The 27,795-nt window shown below is 43.8% G+C and overlaps 1 protein-coding gene across 1 annotated transcript; it reads left to right on the top strand.

Annotated features, from left to right (window-relative positions):
• ppp1r14bb (protein phosphatase 1, regulatory (inhibitor) subunit 14Bb) lies at positions 1–27,795 on the top strand. The gene is made up of 4 exons (XM_030076953.1): positions 1–621; positions 23,661–23,744; positions 23,866–23,898; positions 24,040–27,795. Exons 1-4 carry the CDS (start codon positions 421–423, stop codon positions 24,106–24,108), a joined length of 387 nt encoding a protein of 128 aa, XP_029932813.1. The 5' UTR covers positions 1–420; the 3' UTR covers positions 24,109–27,795.

The following is a 27,795-nucleotide window of genomic DNA, read 5'->3' as shown; positions in this document are numbered from 1 at the left end:
GAGGGAGAGGGAGGGAGTGAGAGAGAGAGAAAGAGAGAGAGAGAGGACGTGAGGTTTGTCTTTGTACTGAATGAAGAGTTGAGGCCGGCTCCGCTACCTTTTCTTTTTCTACGAGCAGAGTTTGCATGCTGTAAATAGCCTAATAAGCCAGCCAGACCTCACGTTTCATCGTATCCGTCGGGCTCTTTTGTTTTGTGGAAGCGGCTTGCCACCCTGCCGGTGTTCCTTTGAGCGATTTGGACAACAAAAGCATCAGGTCTAGTTTTTTTTTTCGGGGGATTTCAAGTCAGATTCAGTCGGGATTTCTCTGTCTGGTTGCAGCACAAAAGCGAAGACCACACGTCTAGACCGCCTCTCGTCTCCATTCGTCGCCCCGTTCACACTTCCACACCTACGGGGGATTTTTCAAACCGACCGACCATGGCCGCTGTGACGAGCCCGGAGACGAGCCCCCAGCCCCGGGTATATTTCCAGACGCCGGCCGGCACCACGGAGGAACCGGAGACACCGGTTCGGAAGCAGGGACGTGTCACCGTCAAATACGACCGCAAGGAGCTGAGGAAGAGACTGAACCTGGAGGAGTGGATTATCGATCAGCTAACGGACCTCTACGACTGTGAGGTAAATATTCTAACAATGACCGGCCTCGAAACCGATCGAACATATCGATTAGGCGGCCCTGCTAAGTAATAGGGCTCTCTAGTAGAAGCAGTCGGGTTTATGAGCTGGGGGTGGGGGGGGTCTGTCTGTCCAGTGCAAAAGCAAACTGTTGATAAAGAAACATGAATAGGCCTTTTGTTGGTGCTTTTGGCCTGCATCGTTTGGTCTAGCCTATATGGGCCATATGCAAGCAGGGGATGTAGCCTAATGAGGAAAATCAGGAAACAATGTGGACAGCACAGGAAAAAATGAATCCACGATTGACGTTAGCGGCAACACAGTGCATAGATCTTGGGGGAAAATGTGATTAATGTCTTAAACGTGATTTCCCACCATCCACCAATAGCCTATGCATGTAGACGTAAGTTAAACCAGTTGTGATTGGCCGAGACCGCCGTAAAACACACCTGTGACAGTGACCGCTCAACAAAAATTCAATTCAATATTAATGCGCCGACTGGAAATCGCCGCTCACACCACAACACCTGGACTCACAGGCCTCTGTGTCGCTTAGCAACCACTTTGTTTAGCTGCTGTTCAGCAACTGCATTGCAAGGTAGAAAAATTGTGTTTAATAGCCATTATTCAGCTCCACAGTAGGATATAGCTGATATTTTATTAATTTTAAAAATGTGTTTTACTATGTGCAGTCTCAGGGGATGAGAGCAGAACAGTGGCAGTAGTGCCCTTAGATGGGGTGATGCATCAGGGTGAGGGGGTGCCACATTCATAACATTACATGTCAGTGAGTCCTTGCTTGAATTCCCTGGCTATACTGATGACTATGCATATTCAGAGGTAGCTATGTTTAGAGACACCCCAAAGCCTTGGTCAGTGGTGACACATGGATATTTGTGTTATAATGTAACTTGGCGGCTGCTACAGTGATGTTGCCGGTCGTCAGTAAGCCTGCAAGCTCATGTGGAGTGTACTGAGCTGGCGTTGACCCATTTTCTATTCCTAGCATGAGGAATGCAAGGACTTAGCAGGTTTGCAGGATTCCTCATAGGCCAACACAAAGAAAGAGACAATGCAGGTCTGCAAGAGTGGACTGGTCTGCTGACGGCAGGATGGATTGTCTTCCCCAAATTTGTGAACTTTTTCTCTCCCTACAGCCCTGTAAACTTAATAACTATACATTTTACCCTTTTTACCCTTCAATTTACGGAGCTCTGTCTTGCCCTCCACCAACCCCTGTCCTCCTAAGTGAGTCACCAGCCTCCGCTGACACACACACACACACACACACATACAGTGTGTCTGTAGTGATAAGCTACCTGTGGAGTAATTGTCCTACAGCAGACAGGTTTGGGGTTAACAGTAGAGACTCTACAGTGTGGTAATGGTCTGGCAATCTCGCCATTTACACCTGACTGTACAAAATCCAATCCATTGACAAAGTGACTGATTGTAACCAGATATGACCCCAAGCCTCAGTTAAACACAGGTGTAAATGAACTCCAAGGAAGGCTGAAAACTGATCCCGCACTTATCATGTGGTTTAGGAAAACCAGGTTCCTGTCCAGCTCAGGTTTGTTTACCTCAGTTTGGCTCCTCTGTGCAGAGTCTCTGTCTTATGTGCATTGGGATTGTAATGACACATATAAGTGGGATATCAATTGAGATGCACCTAATAATAAAGTAGATGAGATGCGATAGAGGCTCAAATGCCAATTGAGGTAATTAAATAGACCAGAGAGGGCTTTAAATGTATATGCTTTGATTGTTTTTCAATAGTGGATTGATGTAACGTCTAAAAGCCTCGCATTCAGATAAGTATCAGTAAATGAGTTTATGATAACATCTCTGCCGCACTTGGCTGTACATCATGTGTAGTTCAGCAGAAGAGAAACTTTGTCGATGAAGGTCATTTGTCATGAGAATAAAAATATTTCTGCAGTCCCATTATAATAACAAATATATTTTTCCAGCTATTGTACCTTGGGACCCCTGCGTTTGATAGGAGACATTAGTAATCTACTTTTAAGACATATTTATCGGGATGGTTCTTCATTTTCCTATCAGCCATTCTGCCAGCCATCTATTCATTTATTTACTTATTCATGCATTCATGCAGTACCACACTGATGTGTGTATTTTTTTTTGGTCTGGTTTTCAACTGGGCAGACATTAGGTTCACAAAGAATCCCAAATGCATCACAAATAAAGGCCCAGATTGTGGCCATTGTTTGCAGTCAGACCTGGAGTGTAGTGATTTACGCTATTCAAATTATGGGCAAATCAGATGACGCCCGTGTAGATGGGACAGCAAAGATTTTCTCTCCTTTTTTTTTTCCATTCCATTTTTAGACATACATCCCTCATTCATCTCTCATGTGGATTCCTCTTTTCCAGCATTCACCCACAGTAGCTCCCTCCTTTTCATTGTCCTGATCCCATCACTGCCGAGGCTGTTAGACGACAAAGAGATTAATTTACAGCCGGTTCACTGATGGAGACATATCGGGCTCATTTATGCGAGGAAATGTGGAGCACGTGCTGCTAAACAGTGTAACAGGAGAGGCAGCGTTAACCGGTCAGGGAGGAGAGTGGGTATCAGGGAGATCCCTGTTCACTGACAAAAGCCATGGAACATGTGATCTTGGATTTTTAGTCCTTTTTCTCTCACTTCCCTCGATCCTTCCCTCGCTTCATCGCGTCCCTCTCTCTTCACTCCTTCTCTGGCAGTCCGTCTTTTTGCTCTGCCTCATGTCATAATCCATATTCCTGTTCCTCTTTGTCCTTCATTGCTCTCTATCTCTTTCCCTCCCTCTCTCTCTCTCTTCTGTGCATTTCTATTAATACAATCAAGTGGGGTTATTCAAACAGGGAATTCAAAACAAGACATTTTTCCATTCATTTTATCCATACAAACACAACACAAGCAGTCAGCCAGTCATTTTTGCCAGCCAGCTAGTCAGACGTTCATCCAGCCAACTAGTCACTTAGTCAGCCTATCAGTCAGCGAGTTGCTATGGGTAATAGTGGGGAGCAGAGCCACAGTGTAATTCCATGGCAACAAGGCTTGTTAGATTTTATATGTTGGTAAACTATGCAAAGGGTAAAAGGTTGTTTGCATAAACAGCTTAGTAAAGCTGCATCATTTTTATAATAGGCTTCTGCAGTCGTATTTTGTGCATGATATTTATAGGCGTCATTCAGCTCAGGCTTTAGCTTGTATCTGGTGTTACTTGCTTTGATAATGAAACGTGCTTTTTTACCGGCCCACACCCCCACCCCCCACCTACAGTTTCTCTGTTGTTTTGGAGCCCACATTCTTTATTATTGGCTTTGTACTGAAGGTGATAAGTGAGTGTGAGCTTTTTCTACAGTTGCACCGATTTTATGTCACGCCGGTTTAGAGTGTTGGCTCAATGAATAAAAACCTAAATGCAAATGCAGCCGGGGGACACGTTATATAGGGCAGAAGGGCCCTCTTGTTAGCATACAGCATATTGGGCATTCCTCCCTTAACGCCAGCCTACATTTTTGGAGGGAAAGTGAGTGTTACAACTCTTAAGTTCCCTAACTCCCCTCCTTGTAAAATGATCACAATTCCACTCTGGCCCTTCGTATTATTTCCATGGTAACCAAGCTGTTAAATGTTTATTCGTTGTAAACTGACATAGTTCAGTCCAGAAGGCTGTGTTGTCTCCTGGCTGATGAAAGGATAGTGTAGCTGGCCGGTAGCTAGACAGTTAACAGTGGAGCGAGTGGGCGGGCCAGTCCCCAAACCCCATGGTCCTACGTGGCCACACACACACACATACACACACACACATGCACGCACACACAGATGGGAGAACGAGTGAGGAAAGAGGCAGTATTGGTTAGCAGGAATGCAATAAAGGGGGGAAGAGAGGGAAAAGAAAACTAGAGGAATGGCGAGAGAGGAAGGAAAAAGTAGTGGGAGTAGGGAGGGATGGCAGGGAGGGAGAAAGTGTTTTGTTTTTGGAACACGTGTCCGCTGCTGTTTGCTGCAGGAAGCATTACACATGATGTATAATACACCTTTTTATCAATAGAAAAGGAAACTACAGTGGTCGCCATGGAAGAAGTTCCCCATTCTAACTCGCTTCTGCTTTAGCGATCAGCCACTGAAAAACATTTTTCTTGTGACTATTTTCAAGTTTATGTATTGTGTTTTACAGTACTTTAACACAATATTAATGTATCTCAAATTTCTGTTTGCCAGATCATTTTTATTCTTTATGACAGCAGGGGAAAAATAGCAAAATGAGCACTCTCCTAATGTCCTCTGGTGGTTGGAGCTACCGTGCAGCAGTAGTCTAGTTTGTGTGCTACTTAAATTAAGGACTGAAATCAGAGATGACAGTTTGCTGTGTGTGTTCCAATTCTGCTTTTATGATTTATTGTGTTATCTAGAGCTTGCATGTTGTGAGCACAGTGTCCTCATGTTGTCATGTAACTTGAGAGTGCATTTCTTTTTGTGAAGTCGTGGCCTAAGTATTGGCATAGTGAGTCGGTCATATTTTCAGCATGGTTTCAACACTGAGGTCCATGAGGCCTCCACAATGCAATTATAGCCGGTCCTTCTGCTCCACGTTCATACATAATAGACTCAGGAATTCCCCAAGAGTATCAGAAATCAGGTGAGCCACCAGAGCTAATATGTCTCTAACATTGTTTAGAGCTTCAGAGTGGCTTTCTGGTTTCAGAGACAGACCCAGAGCCACAAAATTAGACTTTTTAACCTCCACAACAGTCAGCTGCTCTGTTAAAGTGCACTTGAGCAGGACACCAAACCCCTACACGCGTACTCTTTGTAGGTCACTTTGTGTAACAGCATCAGCTAAACAGCGAAAATGAGAGCCCTGACAGTAAGGCGGTGTTTTCAATGCCCACTTCCTCACTGTACACAGTTTTACGCTTTTGATGGTAAATTGTTTTGAGGAAGTGTACATGTTTTTGCAGTGCCGAAGTAGACGGCCTGTTTTCACTTTGAGTCAGTCGCAGGTCAAACAACACCACAATTAAAGAAAGTACAGGTGGAGGTCAGTAAACAACTAAGATGGATAACAGTGTGTGTGCCTGAGAAACACTGAGAACAATTTGGGGGGGCCTGAGTAGGGAACAGCTGTAATTTCATGGCTTTGCCGGACATGGATTAAGTTGGCCTCCTTTCTCGACGTCACACTGTAAATTGCACCCTCATGTGCGCGCACGCACACAAACGCACAACACAACTTTTGCTTAAACTTACACCCAGAGGCCTGAATACCAATCAGTATTACCCTATGTCACTCAGTGTGTGAAAAGAGGGTGAAAGAGGATGACTACAAAGACGGCTTGTTACACAGTGGGAATGAAAGACTCCAGTGTGTCTTTGTAAACACCCACATACAAACACACACACACATACACACACGCACACACACACACATACACATATGGACATGCACACATCGTGTAATGGGTTACATGTGCTTCTATGGTGAACTCACACTCCCTTCCTGTCTGACTGGGGGGTGAGTCAGCGTTGAACTTGACCCACTGACTGACCATGTGTGTGTTTTTGTAATGGTGAGTGAATAAATGAAGTTAGCTAGTGAAGACTAGGATCGCCAAGAACAGTGGTGTGAGAGCGGGAGTGTGTGTTTGCATTTGTAAGCGAGTGAGTAGTATAGGAAGGGAGGAGTGTTGCGCAAAAGAAAGCGTGCAGTGGAGGAGGACGGAGAGCGAGGGATGTAGGGAGGCTCATGGAGAGAAAATGAGGGATGTGAGTCACTGTCAGAGGAATGTCCAAGCATGTTCTGCCACAGGAAGCTGGTGACAGAGACGGAGACACACACCGATATAGTCTACACAGAAACATTTACAGCACGAGCATGCCACCTCCACCTTCCCCGCAAAAGCACACCATGTCCTGCCCTGCACACACACCTGTTGATCCATATCACTCTCACACTTGTCTTGGCCTCACCCAGAAATAAGTGTGCACATGTAAAACTACTCTGGAGTGTTTGAAGTCAAGACTTTGTGGTTAGACCTCACTTTGACTCTATTTCAGGAATATCAGTTAAGTGTGAGGTTAAAAGTAAACTTTGGTTAATGTTAAAGTAGGGTTAGGTTTAATGAATACACCCATTTTTGGGAATTTGCTCTTTTCGGCAGGTTTTACCTGTCATTAAAACGTGACGTGAACATGGAGACCAAAATCATCCATGTGTTTCCAATAGATTATTCACTTCACTGCTCGCTGATAATATTTTAGCTTAGACCATGTTGCATGATAACAGGTCACTAACATTACCCCTAAAGTGACAAAATGAAAATTTGTGGCAGCTTTAAAGCTAGAGCTGTATGGAGGCTGATGAAATCTCATACATGATACAAAGACATATGAGGCAAATATATGTGTTATGAATTAGTAGGGACTATTTCCCTCTTCCCATAATTAGTGATAATGGGGACTAAAGCCGGTGTACTGCACTGTGAATGAACATGTGGCCACTCACCGGAAATAGTTCCTGAAATGTAACTTTCCATTTAGGTGTTACTCAATGTAGTGCATGCTAAAGTGTTAGCATGGAGCACTGCAGACAGTGATCTACCAGGATGAGTTTGGTGTCTGAACTGTCACTGTTTAGTGGATAAGTTATGGATCGGTTTGGGGTTTTTTTATGGTTTGTCAGTTTCTTAGGAAGCATATCTGTGCGTCATACACTCCACAATCACATGGTCATGTGCCAGCCTGCATAATGTGCACACACTGATTGACTCGCACGTACCTTTTTCACAGCACAAAGCCTAAGCATTATATTTCAGTATTAGTGATGTTTGAGGAGCTTCTCAACTGGTTGGGTTGCAGCTCTCAGCCAAGAGAGGCAGGTTTGGACAAAACTGTTCTACATCAATGATCTCTTTTCATATAGGACAAGTTTGGAGCTGGTTCGATTAAGAAACTCAGCTGCCTGCAGCTGTTCCATGGGAAGGCAATTACTTGTTTGAGTTCAGTTCCACTTTAAATATTGTGACACAAATGCAGCTAAGAATGAAAAGCATTGTCTTTGTGCTCATTATTGTATTTGTACACTTGTATTCTGCAGTGTATTATGTCGTGTCAGCCAAGCAATCTGCTTGATGAAAGATGTGTAATTACTGGTTGTGCCCAATTGGTTGCCATACCAACCCTGTGGAAACCAGAAAACGAAATGGTGCGTTCATTGTTTTTTTTGTTTTTTTTTGCTTTGTTTTGTTTTTGTTTTTTTTTCAATATGCATTTACACAACCTTGAAAAAGCTTTTATGACAGCGCATACTATATTCTCAGAGTATCTGCTCTATAAAAGCTATAGCCTAACACACTTGAGTGTTTTATAGCGGCACAGCGGAGTTATAGTTATGGAAATGGGGTAGTATTACAGCTATGATATGGTTCTCTTGGTGCTGCGTCTTTATTGGCGTCTATGTTCGGACCATATTAAAACAACATGACCAGATAAACGCTAAAGTTCAGCCCACTGATCCAATACACCCAACTTCATCCCAATCGTAAATACTTTGGACTGTAGCTGGTGACAGCTGGCATGGGTTCTTAGTATGGCATCATTACCCGCACATAGTCTATTTTAGTAATGCCAACTGCTGGCTGTCCTCAGTCTTAACCCAGGTTGAGTGAGGTAACACAGATCCACTCAGGCGTGTATTTACTCCCAGGAGTTGCATTAGCGCAGAAGCCAAAGCTGTTGGTTAACTGCAAGAGAAGCAGACATAGCTTTAATACTTTATTGACTTTATGTCTGACGGTCTCTTCGTCTACAAAGTGTATTCAAGGTGCTGCAGTGCTTCTTGCAAGAAATGTATTGTAATTCTACACAAACGCTCCACGGTGTCCTCCTTTTTTAACACTGTTTTATGTCCAGATAAATTGTATTTAACGGCGGAGTTGTTCCCAACCTGCATGAGATGTGTACCTCCCAGCAGGTAGGAACAGACACAAAGCCGTTGACGAGAGTTTGTCCAGATTAGGGGCAGGCAGAATCCATGACATCACTGCAGCGAGAAGTATGTGAGGCTTTCGTAGTATTACCGGCTACTTAGCTTCGTGAAAGCAGGGCTGAAGTGTAAATATGGCTGCCAGTGAAAACTGCAGTGCCCAAACTCTGTCTCCGAGAGGCTCCAGGCGGAGAATGATGGATGGGTGGACGGGTGGGCAGATGGACAGACAGCTGGCAGGCTGAAAGGCAAATCATCTGCCAATAAAGATGATAGACTTACAAAACATCTGAGAGAGGTGGAAGAATACTATCACCAGTCACTTCTGTTGTATAATTATGTCTTGTTTGTCTGACACAGGTGACAACATTACTTATCTCACTCAGTGGTTGATCCAGAGAGACTGGTGAATATTTTGTAGATGTGGGGCGGAAACTACTGCTCAGAGTAATAACTGATTAATTAAAGTATTGATTAAAGGATTTTTCCTTTAAAGAAATATGATAGTGATATGGACAAAATCACATCTTTGACCATAAACCTTCATATTGATGTTGTGACAATATTGTAGGGATGACTATTGGTGCTTTACACACAAAACATATTTGATAAGAAGTCACTAGTAACGTGGATGTGATGGCCAAACATTTAGAGGCAAACAATTGAGCAACAAGAACACAATAAGTTCAGAAAATTGCATCTCTTTACTGTAACGTAGCCAACCCTTATGCCATATTATCGATATCCAAAATCCCAGACAGTATCGTATAGTCTCGTATCATTTTAGTTTTTCCCTAGCTGGCGATGAAGCCAACTGCGGCTAAATGAATGTAAAGGAAATGCAGGGGCAGACAGGTCAGTGAGATGAAAGAGTCAGGCTGCTGCTCGCTCAGTCTCTTATATAATTGGTGTTACTTATATGGTCGTCTTATTGAGCAGGCAGCTCTGGGAATCAATTTAATGCTCTCAAGTGAAAATAGAAGTGGAGTAAAAATACTGTATGCAGCACTTGTATATGAACAGCCAACTGACCCCTCTCTCTCTCTCTCTCTCTCTCTCTCTCTCTCTCTCTAAATATGTCCTGTGTCTGTCGAATGGAGGCAGCTGACTCATGCTTAATCTGTTTTTTCATAGGTTTGTGCTGCAGAGGAACACACACACAGTTTAAAGAGCATGTGTCAAATGTTGGTTTTAGTTACTCTTATTCATGGTCCACACACACACACACACACACACACATTGACTTAAAACTGCTACCTACCCTCTAAATCCCTGTTATTACCCTTAAGAGCTTTTATACCGGTTTCCATGGAAACAGTAATTAGTTTCGTAGCAGGAAGGAACATGTAACCATATTCGGGCAAAGTGTACCTATGTGCGGATTGATTACAACTTGCTGATTCAACAGGAAGGGAGCCTCTCTTTCTCTCTCTCTCTCTCTGTCTCTCTCTCACACACACACACACACACACACACACACACACATGCATTGGAATTGATGAACAAGTGAAAAAATCAGTTAAGAAATGTTCAGTCTTTGACTTATTGTTTCCGTTTTATATTATAAGATCTTACAGAGGTGCCTGAAAGAGTCAAAACAGGCCGTTTTACACACATGAATACACACACAGATCGATAGTTGAATGAAATAAATACATGAATGAAAGAGTGAAATGGACGATGAGGTCTGTCATAGTCAATTTATTTTTGTGCCATCCACTGTGGCATAATCATCCTGTCTGAACTGATTGGATCCCGCTACTGAACAAACTTTAGAATGAATTAACATACAGATGAAAGAGGAAATCAGCGTGCGAAATAAATAAATGAATGAATCATGTTGGGGCAGACAGAGGCACTGTCTGACTGTCTGGGCGATGTTTCATTATGGATGAGAAATGCCTCTGACATCTACAGCACGCAACAAACTTCACCAAACTACAACTCTAGATGTCTGATGCTGACGTAGTGTCCTCTCTCTCTGTCCTTTCACGCGATTAAATATAGAGAGGAATGGAAGGGAATAAAACAACAACTAAAATGCCGGAGCGGGCCTGTCCACTGTCTGCTGTAGCGCCGTTAATTAATTTTTAATTTAACCGGGTCAATGCTGATGAGAGCAAGGATCTCTTTCCCCGCTGGAGACCTGACCGAGACAGCAGCAGCACGTCTAGTTACAGACGAGCAACGTTTAAGCACATTTCATCGTGATCTGGAAAGAAGTGGAAAACAAATAGAGACAGATAAATAGCCAAATGGATTATCAGAGAGAGGAAAACGCTGGCACCATCTTGAATCCTAATGCTTGACTTAAACCATCGAGAGTCTCTGATTACGGGACATTGACTATTTTACATCGTGCCCGTCTGACTTTCTCCCTGTCTGATAATCTACTTGAATATCTACGGATTATGATTTTTTATCCCATGGCTGTTTGAGCAAACCTGGAAATGGACCAAAGTATTAACTGATTAGATGACCCAATATGTTCCCAGCGATTGTGAAGTCAAAGGTGACACTGATCACTGATCTGGGTGATAGAATTATAATGTGCTTTATATCCCAGTAATGACACAATGAATGAAATTCACCAGCTGGTGTGGAAATATTCTGTAGAAAAGGGGATGAGAAATAACAGGGAAGTGATTGAAATGACACCAAATCACCAGAATGCACTCCTGGTAGGAATCACCCAAATAAAGGTGCTTACCATTCAGTGAATAAAGTTGGAAATGAATGAATGAGTGTTTTGGGGCTGTTGGTTGAGTTACAAGTACTTGCCAAGTGTGACATAATGGTAATCTGCTATAATCCCTGTTTGTATCCATTCTCACTTTAATCTGCACATAATCTCCTCTTTCATTCCAATTGTAGTGGTAATGACTTTTTTGGCCTGGAGAGGAGACGTGTGTGTGTGTGTGTGTGTGTGGCCTCCAAGGCACAGATATGTGTCTTGTGATTGCAGACTACATTGTCTGTGATTGTCTGTCTGTCTGTCTGTCTCGGTCTCACCCTCTCTTGTCTTCCTCTCAAGTATTTTTCACTCATTTACTTTCATGTTAATTAGTAATCAATGGAAGTAGAAGGAAAAATCAATTTGTTAGAGCACCGCGGGCTACATTTTCCAATTCTCTGAAGACACATGCAGCACTCTCCTAAGTCACACACACACACACAGACACACACACACACATAGCAGTCCGTGTATTAATTCGTGAAGTGCTCCAATCGTCTCCACAGATCTGGCCTCTGTTCTCTGCTGCAGAAACGACCGACTGCAGAGAGGAGATGGAGGGTGAGGGTGCAGGGTCAGCACTTGACTACTGCCTGCTTCACATATTTCTGCTGGATGAAAGTGGGATTTTATAACTAGAGTGGGTGGAAGAGAGAGAGAAAGAGAGAGAGAGAGGGAGAGAGAGATACAAGCTGGGTTCCCGTCCAAGTATTTATAGGCGAATCATGATGTGTTGCCCCGGAAAAGGTGAATGAAAGCTGAAAATCCTGATACCCTTTCCCTCTATATCTTGGAGAAGTTTCAGCACTAACCTGAGGCAGGAAGTGTGTGGTCGTCTAAAAAAATGTCTGTCCAACGACATCCTATAGAAATGTCTTTAGGTCATCTGGTGTGCTTTTTGATTTTTTGTCTCCTTCAACATAGTTACCCTGTGTTCAAGAAACATGTTTATTCGCTTCAACCCAGCCAGTGTTTAATGCTGTGAAAACCTGTGAATAAAATGGTATACTTTGATATATTTCTCTGGAAATAGGTTAAATCACCGTTGTGCTATATCAGTTTGCGATACAGAGTAGCACTACTGACATTTATTCATACGAAAATGTCACGGGCCATTACTTGTGAATGCACTTGACAGCTGGCTGACTAGCAGCACATCACTCGACAGTGGACGGCGTCATGTGATTTCTGTAGCGTGCCTGTTGGGAAGTGTGATAGTGGGGCAGGCTAACTGTGCGGTTGGCCGTACAAGTCTTCCCAGGGCTGGTTGTGACCCTGAGGGACCAGAGGAGTGTCTCTCTCTCTCTCTCTCTCTCTCTCTGCGGCACAGACATGTCCAGTCAACACGGAGAAATCACTGAACCGTTCAGCCAGGCCAAAGCAGCCGAACCATGAATCATCCAGCCGTGCGGCGTGCAGCTATAACCACCGGCAGTTGTTAGCGGGGGTCAGGGGTCGGGTGACATTCTACTTTGCAGCTCTCTGATTTTTTTTGGCAAAGGGTGCATGTGGATGTGTGAGTGTATGCACATGTGAGGGCAAGAGCTTTCACACTGTCATGGAATTAAAGATCCCACTAATTTAACACTATTGAATACTTCTATAATGGGTTTAACAGCAACTTGTGTGTATTTGTTTTTATTCCACTATTCCGACTGTCTCTGTCCTTTCCACACACAAGTCAGTTTTCGGCGCTAAGTGGAAGTAACCACCCGTGAGTAATTAATATTCATGAGCAAACGCTGTGAACGGCTAAATGCTGATCAACCCACAACATTTACTGAGAACAGATTTTGGGAAGAAGTGGGTGGTGAAGCCACGGGGTTATGCCGATTTTAGCTCAGTGACTATTGGCGATCCAGTTGCAACACAGATACTGGATCGAATTCAAACTTGCTTGTAAAGGGATCTCGACATTGAATGTTCTCGGGAATATCAGGAAATTTTTACAAATGGATCACTTGTCGAGGAGATGGCAGAGACCAGTGTTTATCCACAAACCCACCTGCTCATCAGCTCTTTAGAAACACATCAAGAAACCAGGAAGGAATCACACTTTTAGAAGTGCCTCAATTTATTGATGGAAAGTCGAGGAATATTCATGAAATGTTGCAGCAGGGCCATGTGTGTACCCTGTATGGGCGTGTGTGTCCTGGGTGGAGGCTATACATGGAGAGCGAGCATTAAACTTGAACTTAAGACACTGTGGTTAGAAGCAGAAGCTGCGTTTTGACTTTGACCATGTGGCACTTTTCATAGGATCATATATGCATGTTGTGCTGCTGCTTCCTGTCAGCACCAAGGAAAGAGTGATAGGTGATCATTAAAATGCTGAGTATCACCATGGTGATGTTACGGAGAATACTGTTGCATTTTTTCACCCATTAGCCCTAATTTTTAGAGTGGAGACAGCAACATAGCACCCACGGTCCAGCCACAGTCAATCAGTAGCTCTGGTTTGAGCGAGCCATTCCTTCCTTTACCAAAACATCACTTTACTGTATAGCCCTGCACATCTCTTGGACTCCACTAAAGCTATATATATGCTATTGTCACCTAATTACAGTACGAGAACGTCCAAAACTACTCTGCCTACTGTGTAATTAGAGTGGTGGATGGTTCCAGGCATCATAAGAAGATCCAGGCTGTGTATTTGTGGCTTGTTTGGTTTGGCTCCGCTCTGCAGCGAGCCTACAGCAGCCCACACTGCGCTGGGACACAAAAGCCTGCCCACACCACTATCACCGCACTCTGCTCTCGTTCTTTTTACTTTACATGAGAGAACTCTCCTGTTCCGCGATTTGCATTTTTATCTGTCCTGAGATAGCAGCGCGGCCCAAAGAGCTGCAGAGTGGACAGGGAGCGCTTGTAGGACACACGTCTGTGCGGTGAATATGAGCCCGGCCGTTACCTCACAGCTACCTCCACCTACTTATCTGCCTACTTATTACCGAGCTAGACGTTCTTACGCTATTTAAAGATACAGGATATTTTGAGAGCTTTGTTGGCAAAGCGTGCTTCCATAATAAGCAACAAGAAGCCCACAGAATGTGAAGCTTCCACGCCCACATGGACTTCACTGACAATTTGGACTGCAAGGAGTAATTTACCTTTACATTTTGGACATTTAGCACATCTCAAGGTGTTAAAAGTTGACCTTAATGAATCACTGTAATTAAAAATAGCCTAAGGATAAACAAAGGCAAGGGACAACAATACCACGTAATAACTATAGCTGTCTCTCTTTCCATAGAGCTGCATGTAGAGGTGGGATTAACAAATTATTATTATTTTAAACTAAAGTCCTGTTTCTAAGATTGCCCTCTGTCAGTATTGTTCATGGTGTTATTAACATTACCCTCTTCTCGCTCCAATATGATTAAAGCAAACAAAAGAAGTGTTGGCAATATCAAACTTCACTTCTAGCTGCAAGATGCAACAAAATAGAGAAAGGATCAAATAAACGAATAATTGTGAATAATAATTAGACTTTATACTCTCTGTCGTTGCTGTGAACAGGCCATGAAGTGGCACTTTGTCGTCTGTTCTGCCTCCCGCCCCGCTTTCGCTCTGTTTTTCATACGATTCAAAACAGGACATTATATTCTTCCTGGGAGGAAGCACATCCAGCTGATTAGATGTGCAATAGAGATGTAGGTCCACATCACATACACTCAAAAACACACACACACACACACACACACACTAAGATGTAGGCGCACACATACGCACACGCAGACTGGATTAAGTGTATTGCATTGTATTGATTATTGACTGTGCTGGTTCATGGTTGAGTTTGAGGCCACATTTTCATTAGAATAGCCAGTCATCACTTATCTTAATTGTGTTTGTGCTCACATCCACATGCACGCACTCACACACACACACACACACACACATTTTCTCTCAGTCTTGTTCCCCCTCTCTGTCATCTTTGTCCTCTCAAAGTCTTTATCTTAACTCTCTGAGGTGCACACACACATGCTCGGGCCGCCATTTCCCATGGATATCTTCACCCGTTCCCTCCCCCGCTATCTCCCGAGGTCACATGACCAGACAGGAAGTAGCTGGGCGCTCTGCTATGTTAATCTTTTCACTGCCAGGCACCAGTAGCGAGATAGTGGCCCCAGCCATACTTCAGTGGCTTTCAAACCTTTTATCTTGGGACACCAAACATATCAAAAGCGGAGTTCTGCGATGTAAAAACGCGATCGTAGGTGTTCAAGTGGAAAGACCAACAGGGGAAGCCGACCAAAGTAGCGTGTTTGTTATTCTAAGACCTGCAGATTCCTGTTAAGCAGTCGTGTGTGTGTGTGTGTGTGTGTGCGAGAGCGGGAGATAGAGGAGATGGAAAGCAACAGGCGATGACAGACACAATGCATATCTAATCCCCAAACCCTTGTTGACCCTTATTTGGCTCTCTCGCTGTCTTTCTCACTCCTGGACAATGTCATTCCAGCGGCAAGGCAGCCCATAAGACATGATCAGCTGCCCTCACACACACACACGCACACACACATGGTGATTTCTAAGAGAACAATACAGTGCAGAGCAACACAATGCTGTAATACAAACAGGAGAAGAAAGGCATCAGAGGAGACATAAAGATTAAAGAACAGGGGAAGAGAAGACAGACGGTTTTAGTCCAGTGTTTTTCCACCATTCTCCTCCATCAGTCTATTTTAGTCAGATGGCACTTGTAGTAGAAGAAGGCCCAATAATTAACCTTTTATCATTGGTAATTGGCACATCGGAGCACCAACTGGGATGATTATGATAGCAAAATCTTCAAGCAATAACCTGTGACATTTCTGCTTTTCCTACTCTCTGCTGCCATCTGAGCTAACACAATAGTGATTCATGCCATATCCAGTTCATGAAAACTTTACTGAGAAAAAGCCTCTTGCGCAGAGGAAGTGGTGTGTTTTACGTTTCTCATTTGTTTGGAATCAACAGGGGAAGCAGAAGAGAGTGGTAGTGAGCACGAGCGATGATAGCCACCGTGGCTGCACAGGCAAAGAAAAGAGAAACTCCATCCGCAGAAAATCAGGAAAAAAAAAAAAAAAAGACGTCACAGTCAGAGACACGCTGTTTGATTGACAGGTCGTCTGTGGGAACCGCGGCGAAAAAAATAAACTGAAACATGAATCGCAGCGCTTCTTTAAGGTCGTGAGCAGACGGGAGAAACAATTCAGCTTCAGCTTTACGTCTTCATATTTCCACCGGGGAAAATGCAAGTTCCAGTTTGAGTTTATTTATGACTGTTTACGTTCTCCAAGGGCTTTACAGGCCCACATGTTTACAGCAAACAAAACAGGAGTACACCCCCCGACTTCAATCTACAAAGCAAGCACGAAAAACTCCCCAGAGAAGCCCAAAGATAACGGGGGAAAAAAAGGGAGCGAATCTTGGGAAGGACCATCAATGCCATTAACTTTGTCTTGATGTCATTCATTTTCATAAAACGACCCCGCCTCGTGAATAGTGTGTAATTATCTAAACCGCTGCTCACTTGGACTTGGAAAGTGATGTCGGTAGCGGTTACAAGCAGTATCTTTCCTCTTGTTTGTTTGACCTTAAATATCTCATCAAGATTTTTACTCCTTGAAATCAAACTTTCTCTATCTCTTCATCTTTTTTTTCATCTGTATCTCCTTTCATCCTCCTTTATCTGTTTTTAACACACATGACTCACGGAGATGGCGATCTCTGTGTGTGTGAGCGACAACCTGATACCGATTGGAGCTGCTGAACTTTTATGTATTGACCCAGTTCTGGATGATTTATGACTTGTACCGGACTAATGAGTCTCGAGCCATTCGACTCGGGCCATTAGACAAAAATGACCGCGATAACAATCCAATTTTTCCCATTAAAGACATTTAACATCATTTTGGTGCGGGAAAAAAAAGGCAGAAAACTTCACCGCCTTGTTTTGATTTCAGTCGGATTACACGCGACTGTTGGATTCCGAGGTAGTATTGCGGAAACTCTGATACCAACATCGCGTTTTAGCCTCGCTACTGACACAGGACTGTAAAAATGGTGTGTGTGTGTGTGTGTGTGTGTGTGTGTGTGTGTGGACACTATGTTCTCTCAGCTGTGAAAACTGAAACACACGCTAACACTGAAACCATGTCAGCAATGCCAGTTCTTGCATTCCCTACAGACTGGCTGGGTGTGTGTTTGTGTGTGTGTGTGTGTGTGTGTGTGTGAGTGTGTGTGTATGTATAGCTATGCTGCAGAGAGCCATTATGAACACTCATGCATTTTTTGTACCTGCGTCACTGTACCAAGTCAACCAAGCCGAGGGTAGTAGTTATTATGGGCTATACGTGTGCACACACACACACACATATATATAAACCAGGGCGGACCTTATTATAGAGTGACCCTTAGTAGAGATACACTAAGTGAACAAACAGGAGTAGAAGTGCAGCTGAATCTGGTTTACTTTGTGCTGATGGATGCATAACATGCAGTTTGAGAAGAAAACACACACACACACACACACGGAAAGTGGAGTGTATGGCAGCTTTGTGTGAGCGCCACGCGGCCGGGCCCACTTTTCCTGCTCCTTCCTCCTTCCGTTCTGCTCCCACCGTCTCTTTACCTCGGTCCCCAACTTCCTTCCTCCCGCTCTCTCTCCCTCTGTTTCCACGCTAGCCAAAACATCTCTCCTTCCTTTTTACAAGCGCGGGCCGTCCGCCAGCCTCAAGTCGACTTCTCTGTTATTGCGGCAGTAGGGAAGGCAAGTGTTTCACTATCCATCATCCAGTTTGAACCGAGTCCAAGAGGTGATGGCTCAGACCGAGGCAAATGCAAACTTGCTAATGAACTTTTCACAATAAATTCCTGAGCACAGGCGTTTTCAGACGTATTCATGATATGCACCCCCTGACTGGCTCTCGTTAGGCCGTGGAGCCCCGCTTTAAGTTATTTTGCTCCCGGGACGCTGCTATGAAGAGACATTTTGGTTTGTGTTAATTACGGAATTGTCAAGGCGTCACACTTACCTAATGTATGTTGCTTCATTTCGGCTTTCTTTCTTACCCTCACACACACACATGCACCAGCACATAACAGCACACAGATACTATCATAGCTCTGAGTTTTGTAATCTGTTATCCCTGGCAGACACACACACACAGTGGAATCCTTGTACCTGCACACTCCAACATGAAGCCACCTCAGCTGACCCGGTTTGGGCTTGCATCTTCATCACAACACTCAATATGGACTTGGATTTTTATTTCTTTAGCAGTGTATCAGCATACAATAGATAGATAGATAGATAGGTATACTTTATTGATCCCAAACTGGGAAATTCACACGTTACAGCAGCATCATCAATAAAAACATAAAATAAAATTAAAATTAAAAGTATATACAATAGAGACTAAATATGCGAAATATATACACTAAAGACAATAAGGGCTAAGTATATACAATAAAGTAGCCTAAGAATGTGAGATGTTTAAGTGTTGAAATGTAAGAAATGTAAGATATACCGATGAAATAATAAATATGAAAAATGAAATATACACATAGTAGATGGTGTGGCACAGGGTAAGCTTGAAACCATGGAACCAGGAAAACCAAGTGGCAGAACCCGACGCCCGGTAATGGGATTCGGCAATTGTCCGACTTGATTTGGCCCCATGGAATCACCACTTCTAATAAATAAACAGTTAAGGTGCTGAGTGATGGATAATAAAATAAAATAAACTAAACTAAACAAGTAAGGTGCTGAGTAGTGGATAATAAATAAACAAACAATTTAAGGTAATGTTTGCTACCTAATGTTCTCTAGCTCATATTAGTGAACATTATAGAAGTCTAAATGTTGATATGCAACAATTTTTTGGTGCAGAAACGTTGGCATTTCAACATATTTCTTGGTTTGTAAAAACAGAAAATGGCAGCATTTTATTCTGGCAACGGGGTCACAAAATTCAGCGCCTCTCTGATCATCTCCCCGGTCCATTTTGACCAACTTAAAATAGACATGAGGGGCTATCAAATGATGCTTGGATACCTGCCAAAGTGGATGTTGGAGTTCACGGCGTTTCACTGGTGGCCGGTGGGAATTTCCAATGCCGTTACTGATATGTTTACACCCAGACGTTTTCCATACTGAGCACCTGCGTCGCTCAAGTGTCGGCGGCTGCAGATGGATTATCGGCCTGTTTTTTGCCTGAGGCCGCGTTGTGTGTTCAAGGAGTTGTTGATGGACATGAGTAAATCAGCTTTACAGGTGTTGAGGTTTTTTTTAATAGATTTGAAGTTGCATAGCTCTGTTGAATAAACTGATTAGTTTATTTGAAGAAACATGCTAAAAAAAAAAAGGCAGATCATTAGACAGCGGGTAAACCTTCTCTTGCCTGAGGAAACCCCGGACTCCATTTCCTCTCTGGAGATGTTTCCAATACTCGTGATAGCCCTTTTTGTTGTAATGTGAGGGTGCTGACCTACTTGTGTGTGTGTGTGTGTGTGTGTGTGTGTGTGTGTGTGTGTGCAGCTTATGTGTGTGTCCGGCGAGGGAGCAGTATCTGGTATTTGATCTGTCCAAGCTTGCAGCCGCCACACAGCCTTCTTTCAGAAAAACAGTACTATGACACACACACACACACACACAAACACATAAACACGCTCTCATACTGTCACATCTCATTCTTCTCTATTCTGCAAGCAGCCTCCAGACAGTGTTTCTGCTTTTCTCTTTCTCTCTATCTCTCTCTCTCTCTGTCTCCGTGCATCACATTGTAATTGGATTTTGGACATTGGACATTGGATTTTACATGTATTATATTCTTGCAGTACTGGCTGTATGTATGTGTGCCTGTGTGTGTGTGTGTGTGTGTGTGTGTGTGTTTTAGGACTACATAATATTGAGATATTTCTAAGAAGTTTGTTTCATTATGACATGGAAGTGCTTCTTTCTCAAGTAATTTAGTTGAGATGGAGTGAAGCAATCTCAGTGTAAACAAATGGAGCTCGAGGCCGTTTCCCTGAAAAATCACCTGCTGTTATGTCGCAAACCGCTCGCTAAAAATAATTTTCAGCCCCATTAGCTTGCGCATGCATCTCTATCAAATCGCTGAGTAACTATTTTAGTGCATCAAAGAGCCAAACGGCGATGCAAATGTTTGTTTTTTTTAGGAGGGACTGGAAGATTCCCAGTGAAGAGGGGATGAATCAGATTTGCCTTCTTTTTTAACTCCAGGCCGCTTTGAATATGTTCCAGACAGGACTACTTTTCATACAAACCCACAGTTTGTGCTAATGCCTTGCGGCCATCTTTAAGCCTCATTTGGGGTTGTGTCAAATCTACAGCCAGCCCAAAAAAAAAAAAAAAAAAAAAAAAAAAAAGTCCAGTAAGCCACTCTAGAGGTTTATTTTGAAACCCTCCCTTGTGATTCCCTGCTCTCTTTGTGTCTCCTCTCTGAAGCTTGTCTTCCGGCCTTTTTCAAAGCTCCTCCTCCTCCCCCCTCTCTCTCCTCGCTCTCTCTTCCACTCGACAGCTCCCTCGCTCCCTCGCTTCTCCACACACTCCTTAACCTCTTACCTTCCTTCCTGTCGGCGCTCCCTCCCCCCGCGATTTAGCACCCTCTCTTGATTTTCAACTCATTTTCAACCGCCGGCTTAAACGGAGGAGAGAGCAGCTGAGCCAAAGCTGATCAGGCAGTTTGTACAAAAAAAAAAAAAAAAAAAAAAAACGTGGTAGAAATTGAAGATATTAGACTAAAGAGCTGCAGAAGCATGCAGCGATCATATGGAGACGACGAAAAGGTTAAACTAAAAATAAATGAACTCAGTCAGCAGTTATTGTGTAGTATGCTGAGACAGTCTTTCCCACATACAGCAACACTACAGTATGTTTCATGACTAATGTTGGGGATAAATAATAAAATAATGCCTTTCTTTCTCTCTTTCTTTCTCTCTTTCTTTCTCTCTTTCTTTCTTTCTTTCTTTCTTTCTGCTCTCTCTCTCTCTCTCTCTCTCTCTCTCTCTGGTAGTAGCACATGGTGCCCACATGTTGTGCTGCAGTCTTTGTGTCACACTCCCCAGTCTGTGTGTGTAAATCAGACAGCTTTAATATGTCTGCAGCATCAGCTTGTCGATGTCTGTGTGTGTGTGTGTGTGTGTGTGTGTGTGTGTGTGTGTGTGTGTGTGTGTGTGTGTGTGTGTGTGTGTGTGTGTGTGTGTGTGTGTACACGCACCTTTTTGTCTGCTTATATACAGCACACCTATCTGAATATCGGCTTGTTCTGCTGTGACTGTATGTGTGTGTGTGTGTGTGTGTGTGTGTGTTTCCCACTCTGCTGACAGCATGTCTGTCCATCACCTTCATCACTATCTCACACACACAGGCTCCTGCTCAGAATTAAATCCTCACACACCCCCCCCATCACACACTCACATACACACACTGTATCCCGCTCAGACTTATTAATGCCCGTTTAATAATTCTTTAATCCGTGTGTGAGCGAGGTGTGTGTGTAATATAGAAAGGATGTCTTGGCGGCTGAGGAGTTTTTCCCAGCAAAGAACTTAACATGGGGTTAATGTGGCACACACACACACACACACACACACACACACAGTATGCATGCATCTTTGAAAATGAGCCAGTGTGCTGGTCTGTCAGTGTGTGTTTGTGTCAGCTCGCAAGCATACTTGACTCTGTGTGTAAGTGTGTGTGTGTAAGTGTGTGTGTGTGTGTGTGTGTGTTGTGGTAGGGGGCAGTTGGGCAGGTGCAGAGACAGCTGGTGTGGGCAACTCTAACTGAGGGGGAGGACGAGAGTGAAAGAGAGAGATTACCAGAGAATGACATGAATATAGGGTAGCAATTGAGCTGGAAATGAGTGTGTGTCTGCGTGCGCGCGTATGTGTGTGTGTGTGTGTGTGTGTGTGTGCGTCGCCGTAGCCAGTTGTGAACCGCTTTGACAGCACACACTGAGCCAATGTGTGTAAGTGAGACAGATGGGGAGAGAGAGGGAGAGCGAGACTATAAAACCACTTTTTATTGAACGACGCCGCCTGATCGGAGGAAAAGAACACGTTGGAGAAAGAGAGGAGGCGTGGCAAGGAGGAAGAGGGAAAATGAGAGAGAGAGAGAGAGAGAGAGAGAGAGAGAAACAAAACATTGTTAGAAATGAAGTGTTGTGGTGCAACAGAGGTGTACAAATTATACTCAGACGCCAGTAAAAATCACAGTATCATCAATTTTATGAGTCATATCGCAATATCTGTAAAATTACTCGCAATAATAACAGTATCATTCACCTCTAACACACACACACACACACACAGGGCAGGGGGTAAGTGTGTGTTCACCATTATTTGCCTTATCTCTGTAGTCCTACTCCTCTTGTCTCCTCTGTGTGTGTGTGTGTGTGTGTGTTATCTGTTAGTGATTTACATTTGCCTCCTTGTCTCGGTGATGAATCTCTTTATGTGCTCCATCCACTCTGGTTTTTCTACATTATGTGTGTGTGTGTGTGTGTGTGTGTGTGTGTGTGTTGTAATTTGACTTTTGTGTAAAACTGCATTTTCTTCTGTGGTTCATTTACAAGCAGCGTGAGCAGGCCTAAAACCGATTTAGCCAAAATAAAATGTGAGACTGTGGCTTTAAAGAGCAATCTCCTGTTTGTGTTTTTTGTCTGTCTCTGTTTTGTCTCTCTGTCTCTCTGTCTCGATTTATCCCGTCTCCTGCTCTGTTTCTGGGAATCAGAAGCTGCTCTTAATTGACCCTCGTGCTTCGCTAATAGTTCCACGGATGAATAATCTCACAGCCAGTCTGTCTGTAATTTGCCTCTTTGTTTCTCTCTCTCTCTCTCTCTCTGTCTGTCCGCTCCTCTCTCTCTCTCTGTCATGTGAGGTACAGTGCATGTGAGGTGATGGGAAGGCGGCGCCCCCTAGTGCTCAGCACCGGCCCTCCACCTGACAGCACAAAACACCACATAGGAACACATTGTGTTTTTGCATCACTCACATTATTCTATATTAGTCGTCACAAAATATGGAAGTGCTCATGAGGAGCCTCAAAAAAGTGTGTGTGTGTGTGTGTGTGTGTGTGTGTGTGTGTGTACAAGCAGTGGGTTTTGCTGATTATGAGCTGGCGTCTTTTGTCTCTTACATGCAGCTTTGCAAACCATCAAAATATGTGTGTGTGTGTGTGTGTGTGTGTGCGTTTGTGAGACAAGATTTAAGGTGGATTTTGTTCCTCAATGCACTTTCTTCTGTCTTTGTGTGTGTGTGTGTGTGTGTGTGTGTGTGTGTGTGTGTGTGTGTGTGTGTTATAGGAGGAGGCTATTCCAGAGCTGGAGATAGATGTGGATGAACTGCTGGACATGCCCAGTGACGTTGAACGGGCAGCCAGAGTCAAGGTGAGATGCGAACACACACACACACACACACACACATACATACATACACACACACTCAGAAACATGCATGCAAGCAACTTAACAACAATATATAATTTAATAGTGTCTTTTTGTGTTGCAGGACTTACTGGTTGACTGTTTTAAGCCTACTGAGGTAAAACTTTCTTTCTTTCTTTCTTTCTTTTTCTTTTTCTTTCCTCTGCTCATCCCCTCACTCTGTAACTACACATCTTTTGAGTGCGATTTCTTTTTTTCCAATCGCTGTGTGTGTTTTGTCCCTCCCTCCTCCCTGCAGGACTTCGTCTCAGAGCTGCTCGACAAGATCCGAGGGATGCAGAAGCTCTCCACGCCACAGAAGAAATGATGGCGTCCCAACGTTTCCCCCCTCCATCCATTCATCCTTCTCCTCCATCCTCGGCCCTCGCCTCTCATCCTTCCTCCCCATCTCTTTAGTTTTCTGCCCTTCCCTCCGTTCTCTTCAGTCGATCTCTCTCTCTCTGTCTGTCAGGGGGATGCAGACGTTCTCCATGAAACCTCATTGAACCTTGTTTGTTCTCATCTCTGCCGCTTCCTCCGGTAGGCCCTCACCTCTGTCTCCCGGCCTTCTCGTCCTTCCTTCCATCCTTCCTTCCTTCCTTCCTGGTCAAGAGCTTCCTCCTCCCTCGTTGCCTGGATCTAGACGTTTGAATTCCTGTTATTTTCGACGTTTTAAAACGAGTGGTTTGCGGGTCGATTTCATCAGTGATTGGCTCGTCCCCTCAGTCCAATGTGACATCAGTCCAAGTGTTTCGATTCCCGGCCAATCACAGCTCTGCTCAGCACCAGACCATCAAATCAGACTTCTCTAATTCAAACATAAGATTACAACCGATGGAAATGAAGGTGAACATGTAAGTGGTCTTAATCCAGGCAACTCTCATTCCCCTCCCTCCCCTCACTCTTTGCTTTGCTTTCCTCCTCTTCCTCCTCGCCCTCTTCTTCCTCTCCCTGCGCCACCTCCCGCCTCCGCCTGCCTTCGGCAAGAAGAGGAGGAGGAGAAGGAGCCCGAGAGCAATCCCATAATCCCTGAGAGGAGCGCGGAAGAAAGAGAGCGGAGGAAAGAAGAGACGAGAGGAAAAGTGAAGGCCGGCGGGAAGGAACGAGGGCGAAAGAGGAAGAGAGGACGACGAAGGCGGAGGATTCGGGGGGGTGGGACTCAACTGAAGCAGCCAATCAGATCTAAGCAGGGCTTACATCTCAACCAATGAGATTTTTTTTTTTTTTAATGTTATTTGTAAGGGGTTTAAACTTGTTGTAAATGATCCAGCTACAGTACAGACAATGTTTAAACTATGACTACATTCACTTTATTTTGTTAGTTCTATTTTGGTTCGAGGGCGCGGGGTAAATTACACAACTTTCATTTTTGATTTTTAAACGACTTGCCGGTTTTGCGGCCGCTCTTTTCCTCTAGTTTTTTTTTTTTTTTTCCACTCTAAGGCATTTTGCTACAGCGGTGCGTTTGAATCCCGTAGGGAAAAAGACTTTTTTTTCGTTTTTCTGGTAGAGACGTGTCTGTTGAGAATCTGCTGCACTATGTCATTCTGGGAAGGAAATCTGAACCTCTGACCAAAAAAAAAAAAAAAAAAAAAAGAAAAGAAAAAAAAAAGAAAAAAAAAAAAAACAGAAAAAGTATGTATATCTTTAGTACTGCATAATTGCCCCAAGAGGAAAATCTGATCCCTGGAACACTGGTTGAACCTAAAAATAAGTCTTGTTTGGCAGTTTTAGGCTACAAAGAGACATTTTCCTTCTCAGTTAGAATAGAAATAGGTTCTTTTTAGGTGGGGTGTGCTTGCAAATAATTCAAACTCTTGCAAAAAGGAGTGCACGGTATGTTTTTGTCCTCCCTCAAATGCAGTCCTGAGCAAAGGCTTTTTTTCGGAGGCCGCCGCTGCCCAGCCTGCACATACATGTGTTCGCCTGTGTGTCGCTAAACGCTACGTGTGTGTATGTTGCTACATAATGTACGGCAACATTATTGTAGGGGTGTTTTCTGGCCTGTATATTCTGCTGTTCTGTACGACAAATTAGATTTTTTAGTATAGGACTGGTTCCTGTGTTTATTTTTTTTTTTTGGTTGTGTTTTGTTTTTTAAATACATCTTGTCACACAAACACACTGACAGACCGACAGGGGGACCCAGAACAAAGCTGCCTTGTTTTTATCATTCTCTCCCTCCCTCCCTCTCTCTCCCTCTCTCTCTCTCTCTCTCTCTTTCTCACTCCCTCTCCTTCTCCTGAGAAACTGTTCTGTCCACCGCGTCGTTTTGTGTTTGGCCGGAGGTCGGTTCAGAGCGCTCCACACGTACACGGAAACTTTGAAATGGTCGACGGCTGTCTCTGGAGCGCCCGCAGCGTCGGTGGCGGAGCCTCTGAAGCGGCCTGCGGGTCGTCATGTCGACGGACCGACCAATGAGAGGGCTGGAGGGGAGGGAGGATGGGACGGGAGGAAAAGGGGGAGGACGGCCACTGTGGAAAATTGAAGCTGTCTCAATGCATTCAGCTCTCTTTTCTCTCTCTCTCTCTCTCTCTCTCTCTCTCTCACACACACACACACACACACACACTTACACACAGGCCAGCCTTGGGGCGGAGGCAACAGAAACACATTTGCAAACCACAGCTGCCTCTCACACACAGATGTGCACACTGGCACCATCTCTCTCTCTCTCCCTCTCTCCTGTCACACACTTTCCTCCACACGTACACACACTCAGGCACAGAGAGAGAGAGAGAGAGAGAGAGAGAGATGAGAAGAGGTCCTTGGCTGTGACACAAGCTCTCAGTGTTTCCCTGCTGCAGCTGCCAATCATTTCCAAGAATAAGCCATCTGTTCCTGGTTCTGGGCCAATCAGATCCGAGAACGAGGTCCGTAGGCCAATGGGAGAAGCAGTAGGATTTTGCGGTGATTTCTGTGGCCAATCGCTAACACCTGTGGCGACGGCAGACCTCGACTATAGACTCTCTCCCTCTCTCTCTCTCTCTCGCTCTCTCTCTCTCTCTCTCTCTCTCTCTCTCTCTCTCTCTCTCTCTCTCTCTCTCTCTCTCCCAGCTCAAACACACACACACACACTGGCCCATTTCTGTCTTGCTGCTCTGTCATTTCTCCTTGGCATCCTCCTCGTTTCTCCTCCTTCCATCGATTTTCATCCCTCTGCTCATTCTTCCTCCGCCCCTCCCTCAGCTCCCTTTCTATCTCTTTTTTTTTAAACAGATGTTGCCTTAGGTATTATTTATGTTACACAAACCAAATAAAGGGGAGACATTCATTTTTTAAAAGGTGACACAAACCAGTAAATAAGTGTGTTACTGAGCAAAACTGCGGCAAGTGGAGAATCTAGGATCTTCTGTCGCTCTTTTTCTTCTCTTTTTTTTTTTAAATAAAAGGAGATTCTGTTGTTGCTTTTTTTTTTTTTTTTAGAAGTGAGTGTTTAATACTTAGGCCTTGATACAGTGGTTTTGTTTAGATAAACAATGTTCTTTACATTTACCATTTGAATACTGGTCTGTTTTTATTGTGATCATGACACTTATTGATGCCAGGCCTTGGATTAACATGTAGTCGAAAAAAATCCATTCAGATGCTTTGTGGTGCGATTGCTTTTGCCTGCCTGGAGGGAAACGGGGAAGGGGGGGTCCAAATCAGCAGGGTCTGCATTTTTTGGAGACATTTTGAATGATTGACGCGTACCAGGCAAGCTCAATCAGTAACTGATTTGAGTGGATTTTCATTTCTAAATCCAGGTTTGGATTATACCTTCTTAGACTGTTATTGAGAAGTCTGTTTTTTTACTGTTGGGGAAAATTGCAAAAAAAATATATATATACTGATTATTATCATTGAGGCTTAATACAAGAGCTAAACCATGCTGATTAGAGGAGTGGTGTTGTTTTTTTGGACAATGATTAAATCAAACCAACAAACAAATGTAGCAATATCAACAACAGGTCTTGTTTTTGCCCAATTTTGTTACACTTTTATGCAACTTTAATAAAAATATGTAAAATGG

This window comes from Myripristis murdjan, chromosome 18, assembly GCF_902150065.1.
Source record: "Myripristis murdjan chromosome 18, fMyrMur1.1, whole genome shotgun sequence".
Taxonomy (NCBI): domain Eukaryota; kingdom Metazoa; phylum Chordata; class Actinopteri; order Holocentriformes; family Holocentridae; genus Myripristis; species Myripristis murdjan.
This window is presented reverse-complemented; position numbering and strand designations above follow the sequence as displayed.

What these genes read in the sequence shown, in the direction of transcription:
- ppp1r14bb (XM_030076953.1), top strand. Translation starts at nt 421, where the DNA reads ATGGCCGCTGTGACGAGCCCGGAGACGAGCCCCCAGCCCCGGGTATAT. An exon ending in CGGACCTCTACGACTGTGAG is followed by an intron (nt 622 to 23,660) that starts GTAAATATTCTA and finishes TGTGTGTTATAG; the next exon opens with GAGGAGGCTATTCCAGAGCT. An exon ending in ACTGTTTTAAGCCTACTGAG is followed by an intron (nt 23,899 to 24,039) that starts GTAAAACTTTCT and finishes TCCTCCCTGCAG; the next exon opens with GACTTCGTCTCAGAGCTGCT.